Below are 12,363 nucleotides of genomic sequence, written 5' to 3' on the forward strand. Positions count from 1 at the left end.
CTGAGTACCCTTTTGATTTATTTCATCACGACATTTTTCGTGAAACTGAGTAAATAGACAAATTCTTGTCAAAATGGCTTGAAAATGGCATTAGTAGCCGAAACATGTCGTGATGAAATAATTCAAAAAAGGTACTCAGATTTATATTTTTATTTATATTAAAAGTAGCCCTAAAGAAAAAAGACAATATATTTACATTCTATACTCTCTTCCATACACTATATAGGTTACATTTTTACATAATTGTACATTCTTTACTTTTTGATGAAGTCCAGGATGGCAGGATCTAGATGTTGAAACGACACAACATAGCATTTGTACAATATTTTGTTCTTTATTAATTCAATAATAATTAAGACTTCCATGTTTGCCTATTTTAAAACACAATGGAACAAGCTGCAACTTTATGTTATGATTTATTCAATAGGTCGATGATACAGTGATGTTTTTTGCCTAATTCATTCATTGCTTTTTATATCTCATATTTTATTGAATTCTCATACAAATATGAAGTAACAGTCTCAATTATTCATGAGTAGGAAGAATAGAGTTTAATGGAAACTCATCTAGTCTAGAAACTCTAGGAAAATACCCTGCTAAGTGGCGTTACTTCATTATTACTGAACCTCTGTGTAGCAGAGAAAACTTTCGTTTCAGAGAGGAATTGGTTACCTTGATGATTTCGTTATAGAGGTTTTTTATAGTTGCAGAGGTTCGATTATGTAGATACATATTTTATTTTAACGAGCATCATATTTATAACACTTTGAATGAAACAGGTTTGAACTGTGCTGTGATCCACGTCTTTCCTATCCTTTCTATTATTTGTTTATTATCAAATGATTGAATTAATGGTGGCATGCCAATTGACAGAATCCCAAACGACCGAAACGCTATATTTTCCCAAACGGCCGAAAACTACTTTTTTCCCAATTGGCAGAATTAACGAAATATTGAAACTGGAACTTTCTCATTCAGCCGAATCCCAAATGACAGAAAACTTATAAGAATTTCCCCAATCGACAGAAAACGTTGTTTGTTGCATTGAGCCGAAAGTGGTGAGAGTCCCTAACGACCGAAAGTGATAGGTTTCCCAAACGACAGAAAGTTTCTCTAGTTTGTCGCAAATGACAGAAAGCGTTCTGCCAATTGGGAAAAAAGTAGTTTTCGGCCGTTTGGGAAAATATAGCGTTTCGGTCGTTTGGGATTCTGTCAATTGGGAAAAAAGTAGTTTTCGGCCGTTTGGGAAAATATAGCGTTTCGGTCGTTTGGGATTCTGTCAATTGGGACCCTACGGAATTGGTGAAATACTGATTTGATAAACACAGATTTGTGTTTTACGGGCTCTGGCTAGTTTAATATTAAATTGCTATTTCTATTCTACTTCTACTATCATCTGATTCAATTAAAATGTAACCCGGTTAGTTTATTATAATTTTATCATACTAATCGCGTTTGGGATTGGTTTACTAAGTGAATTTGCTTCTCGTGCCCTCTGTGTTGTTGATAAGTTGTTTCGTGTTCCATATGGCTACCTAAAATAGTCCAACCAGTCAATAGTGAATGTAGGCTTCCGTGACCCTTGAAATCGCTTCTATTCTGGACGCAAATGAATGCTCATGCTCAGGATAATAGGACGGACGGACGGACGACGCTATAGAGATGTCTGTCTGTTTTCACATCAAACTGACTTTCAGTGCCTTGCATGTTTCATTCTGAGTCATGGGTGAAGCTCCTCTCAACACACCTGTTTGTTGCTATTCCCAATACAACTCCTCTAATATTATTGTCAAATTATCAATAAAATTATTGTTACAACGTTTTCAATATGAAATACAAGTTGAGTACTGCACACTTTACATTTGAGATGTATTGTCCAGATTAATTTTCACTCAAATTTGAAAAGCTTGGAAAAACAGTTTAATTTTATTGCCAAATATAAATACATTTTTACAATATTATACAGTTTCAAATACGTGATTACCTTTATGAAATAAAATAAATAAATGAATTAAGTTAATTAATTAAATGGATCTTGTGTATTAAATTTATTTATTTGTATTTTGTTTTTGGCAAATGAATAAAATCATTCATTCAATCTATATTTCTTGGGTTTATAAAGGTCCGTACAGATATACGCGCCGCGAACATGAGCAATTCACTTCTAATCAGCTGACTACGGTATATCTGTATTTTTACATAAACGGTAAGATACAGATATAAAAAGCTTGGCATCAGCTGATTAAAAGTCAATTGCTCATGTTCGCGGCGCGTATATCTGTACGCACCTTTAGATTTACAGATTGGGTTCTAACTTCTAGAACAATAGGTGATAACTTAATTCTTTGATAGTGGAATGCTAAATATCGTACAATGCTAGATTTTACTTTTGCACATCATTTTGAATCGGTGATTTCAATTACTTTGTCAATTTCAACGATTTTCTTGATAGTGTCGTCTGAGTTCAATGACTTTCAAATGAAATGATGTAACATTCATGAAAAATAATTCTATAAACTGACCTTATCAAACTGACACATAAATCCAATCAATGTTCGCATTCCTCATAGTCTCATTGATGTCGGTCTGATATTGACGGCGTTGCAATATGTTCTTCTATTGTAATTATTCCAATTAACGGGAATTTGGTACAGTATTGGTTTATCATTACAGTGGAAGTCCAAATCTCTTTTCGAATAGAAAAAAATAGAAATCTCGTCCAGATAACAAACAATAACGTTCCTTAGGTGATTTTTTGATGATTGAATTTAGTATTTAGCTTTTTTATAGTACAGTATTTCGTTTCATTGGTGAAATAAGTAGACTATTTTAATAACTAATTATTGTTTGATTTGAACCTTTCCACTTTCATGTATACTTAATACATAATTTCAACTTTCATGATTTCATGTAGATACCACTCCTAAATAATTGAATCACTCACAAACAAAATCAAAATTTTTGATGAATTATTGAAAATTAATCTATCAATAATAGTTTTTTTTATTAATTACTTAATCATTCATTATGAATTATGACTCTTAATTATAAATTACGTTAGTATAAATTACTAAGAATTAATCTATTCTCTTTATAACAGTTTATAGAATGATAGACCCAGTTACCCTATTTAAATATTGTCAGCATTGATCCATCGATTTAATGAGAAACACTGGTATTGGAATGCAAGAAAGTTTCTCAATGTGCCGGTTGCACAAAAACCGGTTTAATTTTAATCGTGATAAATTTCACGAGAACCAATCAGAGAAGGCCTTTCTGATAAGACGGTTATCGTGAAATTAATCACGTTAAAATTTAACCGGCTTTTGTGCAACCAGGCCAATGTGGAGTAAATTCTTTTCAGCAGAGCCGAAACGACTCCAGACGGACGCTTTTTAAACTATTCTTGTCGTCTGTCGTCGAGCTTTTCGCGTTCGTCGGTAGAGCGCACTTGGTGGATTGTTTGCAGAATTTCCCATGGAATTTCTCTCTTCACAGTATTTCCTACATTGGAAATTGCAGATTAGAGTTTACTGAAAAGTAATATAGATTGAAATTACTATTTAACATTATTCTTTGAAATTAATCTTCATCTTCATTCTGGAATGAGTTGATAATTGTAATAGTATCTGTCGTTCTACTAATAGAATCTGAAATAAGCTACTCATTATTATATTATTAACTATTGTAATTTAATGACTATTTTATTTGTAAAAATATTTCTTGTATTTGTATTCATTATAATATGGGCCATACCATAGCCAACCCCGTATTTAAGATTTTTTCATTCCACGTTCTTAATTTCCATAAAGCAGCTTATTTCAATAAAAAATAATTGCCTAATACAGAGTGTTTATGAATTAATATCGGTACTCCAACACTTCATAATATTTACATTAAACAGTCAAACTTGCGTTTAAGAACCTTTCAAATGTCCAATGTGACTAGTATTATTGTCAAATGGCACCTGACAAGTGAATTGCATATCATAATTATCATTTGTAAAAAAACAAAACAATAGAAATGGACTTGAACTTACATTTGAATTTGAAATATATTATAAAGTTCTGAAACCCCGTTATTCATTTATAAAACCTGCATAAAGTGATGTAAAGTGATGAACTGAACTCCAAAAAAATTAATCTATAATTATGTCTTAACAATTATTTAGTAATCACAGTTAACTACATAACTAAAAATGACCACACAACTTGTCTAAGTGGTCATATAATTTCCAAATCTTAAAATGAATGTCAAATGAAATTTATGATAGAATTAATTTTTTTAAATAATCGAAAGAAATGATGAAATTATATGAATGAGATAAAAAATTGATATCCTTATCTGTTTGAAAATGTTTGTGCTGTGATCTATTCATTTGCTAATATTGCATAATTTTATCATCATTCCTTTAGTTGTTGTAGCAGTAGCTTTTTAACTACTACCTTTTGGTACCACCAGTTGCTGAAAATGATTGTCAAAATATCAAATAATACGGTAGTAGTTTTAATTAGTCGTCATTAGATTTTACAATGGGTATCTAATATTGAGTAAGTGATTTTATTATCTCCATATCAATCTTATATCTTGAATCCATGAGAAACTACATTTTTATCGACAGATATTAGCCTATAATTATGTCAGTCCATCTCTAAAATTAATTCAATCCATCCAACTTTCAATCCATCTCTAAAATTAATTCTTTACCTTGTCAATCACATTCTTGTCAGAACTCATTGAATTTGATATTGTCTTTCAGAATTAGTTTCTCTCCAGTTTTGCGTCTCATGTTGTTATCATAGGGGTAGGTTGATGTCACACACCCCAGCTGATTTACTGGGTGATATTTTTGTGGTGATTGCTATCATTAAGGTGGAGTTTTGGCAGGCCACACCCTGGGTTCATAAAACTGCTACTTGACTACTTCAATTGAGATTTCTCCCTGACACACAATCTGTGCTCATTTTCTTCAACTATACTTAGTGTTTTTACTTCAATAGAATAATCCCGCTCCGAATATTAATAATGTTTTTAGGATGTTAATTTGAAGAAACAGCTAAGATCAATGCTCTGTAACATAATATTTGATCTTATTCTGAAGAAGAGCGTTTATTATTTTGAATATCATCCATGATTATAGACAAATGATTTTCTACTATTGACAAATTGTTAGAAAATTGGAAACTTACTTCTAATCAATGAATTTAATTCTCATTGTCATTTTTTTACAAATCCTTCAACATCTTAGATTTTCATTGTAAGTAATATCTTATCTGCACGTATAGAATACATCTGGACAGCTTGCTTGAAAGTACGGCCACATCGAAAGTTCGTTTGAGTCATTAACTTTGTTTTAATTAGATCGTTCATTGTAAAGGTGCCAAGTCAACTACGTAACGCACTTTGTTAGAACAACATATAAGTGTTCTGAATATTGTGTTATAGTTTTGTGCTTTGCCAGGTATCATTGGTGTTGTTTGCTAGATCCAATATGTAGGTCCAGAACATAAGTTGAAAAAATTGATAGAATTGTATTAAAACCTGATAAGTTTTACCAAGTTTTAGTGTTTAGCGTGAAGCTCAAATAATAGGTTCTATATAATAATATAACCCCTGATTCAACAAACTTACATTAATTGAGATTTCTTTCTTAACTTAATGCAGCTTAATGAAATTTAATGCAGCATTGAGAGCTCTTTCCACTTTTATTTAGTAGTGCAACTTGCTGGTTATAATATTGTTCATGTTTACAGTTTCATATTCATTTCTCCTATTAAAATCTCTAGAAGATCTTTTTTGAAAAAACTCAGTTTTATGATATCACCTCCACATCTATAGGTTTTTTACACAGGTCTGCAGTTTCGTGTTGAAACCAACACATTTTCAGCTGGAATATCATCCATTCCTATTGAACAAATTTCATCAATACTTTTTTAATGATTTGGTAACTGAGTTTGCTGTTCAACTCTTTTAGTTACGACAGTACAGTATTGCATTCACATTAATTGATATATGCCTACGTCTCAAGAACTTCTCAAATATTTGAGAATTCATGACTCTGAGACATTCTAATTTGATGGATGACTAAATAATAATATTATTGACATTTCCGTGATTGATGAATATCACAAATTGAATAATCTAAATTCTGTAAATTCTTTATTCATTCATACAATAAGTACATTATCAAAATGATAGGGAGAGGAAAAATAAGGTAACCTTGTGCTATTCCTCTCCCAGATTGTATCAGATTGGGTTGTCAGTTTGTGAAACAAAAGTTTGAATTTGAATGTTTGTTTCAAGTATGAAACATACCTGTATATTCATACTTGAAACAGTATGTTTCATACATACATTCATACTTACATGTATGTTTCAAGTATGAACATACATGTACTAGTTCATTTTAGGGAAGCACTATATGGCTATTTTATCATTTGAATAATTATCTTATTTTATCTTGAAAAAATCGAGCATCTCGTTTTCATAGGCCGATAGAGGATTTCAATTCGTTTTCAGTTGCCAGGGTTTGCATCTCAATGTCAGATATCTTGAATATTTTCTTGTAATCTATTCTCTTGAATATTGCACTGTGAGTTATTTGATAGTTTGCCTCTACTCGATAAAAAACTGTTTTGTGCACGCTGACTAGCGTGTATCCAGCATTTGAATCCAGGAATGAAAATCAGCCCACCTTTTCTCGGTAAATAGCGATGTTTTGTGGCTGGCTGCGTGTAATGCAGGTTGACTTAGTCACTAGTTTAGCATGAAATGTCAAAGCACCATCATTCCACCAACTATTGCTATTGCTAGTTCTCGTGCAGTTTTATTCATTGGAATTGGATGTTTGATGAGGTTCCAATATTTAGAGCCATAGAGCAATGGCCGCCCGCCCCGATTTCAGCATGATTAGTCTCGCCGAAAAGATTCTATTACATGTGCTTTCCTTGAGAGCTCATCGTTTATTCTATCAGAGATCGATAGTTTGTTCTATTTTATCACACTTAGCTCGAGACTTTATTATTTTATTATTCGAAAATTCAAATACTTACTGGGGAATGCTCACTCTGGACACGCGAAATTTATTTGATTTTGCGCTGCGCGAATGAACACGCTATCATTGGCGCCAACGTTAATGTGTATTGATAATGAAAATAACTGCCTCTCGCCTCGCCTACACAATTCGCGTTTTCTGTTAGAAATTCTTCAACTAGGTTCAGGGACTTCCATGCCTAGCCTTCTACATGGGGTCTACTTATTCTCTTGGGGTCTATTTCTGAAATTACTGCATCAATTAATAATCTTCATCTATTTTGAACACAATATACAATATGTTTTTTCAGGTATAGGCTTATTTATAGATATTCCTCAAGTGCACTTGAAAATTATATTAATAGGTTTTATAATAAATTTAAAAAAAAACAAGTTTGATAAGCAATAAATTAGATTTTCTGTTGACCGTTTCCACATTTAGTTTTCTGAAATGCCAATTGACAGTGAAAAAACTAACAGTATGAAGCAAATTTTTAGTTAATTCTAGCCCTTCAGTAGAAGAATGTTGCGATATTCGAATTGCAATAACATTTTAAGATTTTCCGTCCATATTTTTTCACTTTCAGTTATCAGATTTCATTATGTTGATTACAGTATAGGAAACTTAATTTAGGTAGTTTTATTTTAGAGAAAGCATACACTATTCCTTGTATGCATAATATCTTGTGGTTTTATGTTGCCCTTCAGTATAAGAATTCTGAGACTCAAGTAATTAAATTGAAATAAAATGTTTTGAAGTAAATCATTTTGATTTTATCCTTTCACAGTTCATGTAATTTCGTTCATGCGCTTTAGTTAGGAATGGAAAATATGAGCATGCTACCAAAAACAATGTAAGTCAATAATTCAATGGCTGTAAATTCAATCTTTCCATGATGGTACTAAAAGCTCAATGCTGTATGGTTTTTTGTTTGCAATCTACTTGAATAGTTTCTAATTCAATTTTCATTGTGACGTTTCGTTCTTTAGCAAGTATTTATTTAGTGCACATATAACATGAGAATTGAGGTTAGAAAGTTGTCCCTCTATGGCTTTACTTGTAAAACATCAGTTTCACTGACTTTTGAAAATATACATGCTCATTTTTTCTAGGGCTTCCTTTCACTCAATCTTCTTTAATTTAATATGTAATGAACTAGAACAAATTCTTATTAAAAAAAATCACCTGATTTTTTATTATGTTCACTCTTATATTTTAGCAGTAAAAACTACTTGAGTAAAATTTACTTGATTGTATATACCGTGAGGATGCTTCCTTTTCTATAGGTCGAATAATTTTCCAAGTTTTCACAGAATGATTCACTGTACTTGAATCACAATTCAAATACAAAATCATTTATTGCTATAATTCCTTAAGTAGTGCTAAATTTTTATTGCTAAAAATGATAGGGATACTGATTTTGGAGTGGAAGTTGAAACTAGATTGCTCCGGAAAGTCTCTTCGCTAAAATTGCTAATCAATAGCAAACCTGATCCGAAGTCGTGTTAACGTCATCCTCTTTATTAGCAACTCATTGGTGCTTTTAAAAACAAGCGTCATTTTTTTCATTAGTGCTAAAATGATTCTTCTCAATGTATTCATGTATGCTCTTTGAATTTGAAAGCTGATTGATGATCAATCTTTAACAAAGAACTCCATTTGCTTCATATTTTATTCTCTACTTCTCGAATTTCTCCTACTTTCCTAGTTGATGAGAGGAGTCCGAGTACTATTATTTGAAGGCGTTCTTGAGACACCCATCAACTCACTCTTGAAGCAGCCTAGGGATCCCGGGTTCAAACCCGGATTTGAACAATACATTTAAGCCAGGTTTCTCCCGTGTTATCGTATGGGTACGTTAAACTGTCAGTCCTGGCTGAAGTATTACAGTCCCGAAGCCCATTGACGGCTTAAATGATATTATATTCCGGCGAGGTGGAACCTTTCTGCAAGGGACGGACTCCCCGTCAAGAAAAACTCATGAATTCACTTTTACCCTTGAAGTAACTATTTGTGACTGGACAACAGAGATGTTGTATCTAAGTGACAGTGTGGCAGAATATGCAGAGGACTAAATCTATGCAGATTCTGTCGGAGTGATTTTGATTGTTGATATTGGGTTGCTTTGCTCTCGAATCTATAGCTGTGTGTGTGTTTATGTATAGCCAGAGAAAACTTATACGATAATTATAAGATTGTTTTATTGTGTGGTATAGCTTGGCGGGTCTAGCTCGTGCCCTGGTCCATGGCAGTTGCAACGACCTCACCCAGCTAGATCGTCATCACGTGGTCCGCGAGCCCTCCCCGACCTCCAGGTGAGTTCCGAACCCCGTTTCCCCTCCCACACCCACCGCCCGCTTGGCCAAGTAACCACATCGATTGACATACCTCATCTAATTAGTTTTGGATTTTGCTGCTTGTTCGTGTATTGGATGGTAGACTTCTAAACAGAGTTGATGCTAATTCAAATATTTCTGTATTGTTTCGTTTTTACTGTATAACTATGTACAGCGGATATTCATCCTTCCGCACTTTCTTCTATAATTATCCAAAAGTTTCTATAATTATAGAGAACAGTGGACAGTGAATACCTTACAGTCTTTCTTCTATGCTACCAAAGTTACTAGAGTTGCTGATGAAATTCCAAGAGTTGAGTTGAAATTATTACAAAGAAGATTAAAGTTGTAAATCCCGTTGTTAGTTTCACTTATTCCATAGTCTCAGAATCTACAGAATGTATATTGTAAATTTATTTACATTTACACATCTGTAAATTTATTTACAGAATGTAGATTCATTCGGAATCCTCAGAATGTAGATCAATAATCAATAGTAGATTGAGAAGCTTCTTGAACTTCCAGTCTCTTCCTTAGTTTTTGAATACCCTTTCATGAAATTATTTACTATCAAAATGTATTGTTTTTCAATATTTGATAACAGAAATGTATGTACGTTATATTTTTGTAATGAAGTAAAAATGATAATATTGGCTGATGAATTTTCAATTATTAAAGATACTTTCAATTTAAACTGATTTAAGATGATTAGTTTTAGAGATATATTTGATAAAATCACATCAGATTAAGTACTTCATTAATTACATTACAAAAAATATTATTATTATCATCACCACAACATTATTGAACATTATGCAATATTATCCAAAAAATGTATACTCCCTTGTACCAGGTATATGTTGAGGTACCAAAATATGCATCGATGTCCGTGATGTTTGTCAAACTCCAAATTGGAAGTTAACCAATTATTTCTTCGGCATGTGTTTCAAAGCTGTCGGGTTGTATTTTCTTCGTTGATAATTTGCTCGTGGATTTGTTGTGCACTTCGATTAATTGATTTTCAAAATTAACTCAGGTTTATTGGATTTGCTTGTATCTGTTCCGTTGTTTTGAAGTGAGTTTTTGACAATGTAAATAATCTCACAATCGTTTAACAAGAATATATTCAGGGATCTATTTTGTCTTTCTCAAGTTTGTATTTTGACAGTAAAATTTGAAAATAATTATAGATGATACTGGATTACAATTTGAAGACATCAATTACTATAATAATTCAGTGGATCCAAGGTTTTTGCACGTTCATAGTGTTTCTGTTGTCTTTTTACTTTTACTTATATCATATTTACTATTCAACTTTCCGAATTGAGGCAACTCAATGTTTTGAATACTTGTTCAATGATTCCTTTGAAAGTCCATTAAATTGATCCGAATACAATCTTCATTCCTAAGTATTGTTCCACCAACCTCCAAATATTGCTCCTCTGTTTTCTTACCATTATACAATACTATGTACTTCAATAGTAATGCGTTTCCTGTTGGGACTTGGACAACTTTCACTCGATGCAGCCAGTTTTTTCCGTGACAATATTGGACACTACATTGCTATTTGGTTTGGGTTGGGTAGGGTATGGCGTGGCGTTATTTAGGCTGGAGTGTGTGATTTGATGGGAGGAGCCAATGGGCCATCCGTTGCCATGGAAACAGACGCTCTTCTGTCCGCAATGTAGGTCAAGGATTTCAGGGCCTTTTCACTCTGATTCACGGTATCACGCCGTAATCTTTTCGCGATCCGTGCAAAATTCAGAAGGGGGTTTATCTTCACATCTCTTGAAAGCAGCCACCCATTGCGTGTTGTTAACTGCGAATAAAACTTGAACTAGTTTGCTAATCTTTATGGAAAAATTAGGAAGGATTCATAGAACGGTGTTGTGGTCATCGATAAATATAGCACAGTACTTTCAATTTTTCTATAATAGAGAACTTACCAAAGTTCGGGGTTATTGCATGGATCAGGAATTTATAATATTGCAGTCACTGTGCAGCTACATGATGATTACAAACTTGATCACTCAATATGTGCAGTCTCTGTATTTCTGCAATTACGATTCGGTTCAACTGGAATAAGACCTGCTGTTGATGATTACTGGCATAATTAATAAATATTGCTATAGAACAATACAAAACCATTAATAATTATTATCGCCAAGTTATTTCTTATACATTGGACAAACACTTATCAAAATCAGAAAATTTATTCCAATTATGGAATTTATTTTATTATTTTTAATTCGTGATTCTTGTATGAAATCATCCCAATAATTATATTGTCTGATTTCACTATTATTTCACACCATTTTCTTCTAATTTTACTCTTATTTTATTCATTTTGTACTTGTTTTCATTCTACATTGTAGTTTCAATCACTAGTATTTAGTAACCATTTTACACTATCTTGAACACTGATTCAAGAAAACTATCTGTTTTTTCGTACATTGTACAGTAATGGTTAAAATAGATTATGCATTTTTCTAGCTTGAGATCATTCTGATCTGATCAGTGATATTTTCTGTTCCATGATAAAGTTCACTTTTAATGCAACTTGAGGTAAATTTTATTTTGAAAACCATTGATTAAAGCTTAATAGGAAATTGTGATCCGCAATAAAATCACTTGGATCCCAGATAATTCGATATCACATGTCACCTCACATAAAAATTGTGTCATTCTTTCCTTGTCCCATTGCAAAAAGATGGATGTAATAAATTTCACTCAAATGCTTTTCCCTTTCCTTCCTTTGTATTGTAACATGAAACTTATTATGCGCAGATAAGAGCATACTGGGTTGAAAGCTTTCGATCAATATAAATTGTTTTGACGGCGTGGCGCCATTGTCAAGGACCTTCAACTTGCAACCTCTCCTTGTCATGAAGAATGGCTACCACTTAACCGTCCGCGATTTCTATAGAAGCCCTTGAATACTTCTGTCCTACGAGTCCTTCACTACGTCTGTCTACCTTTTGATGTCTTTATTCA

General features: G+C 32.7%; 1 protein-coding gene across 2 annotated transcripts in view; it reads left to right on the plus strand.

Annotated features, from left to right (window-relative positions):
- Positions 1 to 12,363, plus strand: part of LOC111064363 (protein bunched, class 2/F/G isoform) — a 51,413-nt gene that overhangs the window by 17,195 nt on the left and 21,855 nt on the right. The window contains exon 2 of one of the 2 annotated variants that reach the window (XM_039431153.1): positions 9,250 to 9,348. The exons of the other annotated variant lie outside the window; for it this stretch is intronic. Coding sequence (XP_039287087.1) covers positions 9,250 to 9,348 — 99 coding nt within the window. The remainder of the gene's footprint in view (positions 1 to 9,249; positions 9,349 to 12,363) is intronic. 2 annotated transcript variants of the gene reach the window in all.

The sequence above is a fragment of the Nilaparvata lugens genome, chromosome 1 (assembly GCF_014356525.2).
Source record: "Nilaparvata lugens isolate BPH chromosome 1, ASM1435652v1, whole genome shotgun sequence".
Classification (NCBI taxonomy): domain Eukaryota; kingdom Metazoa; phylum Arthropoda; class Insecta; order Hemiptera; family Delphacidae; genus Nilaparvata; species Nilaparvata lugens.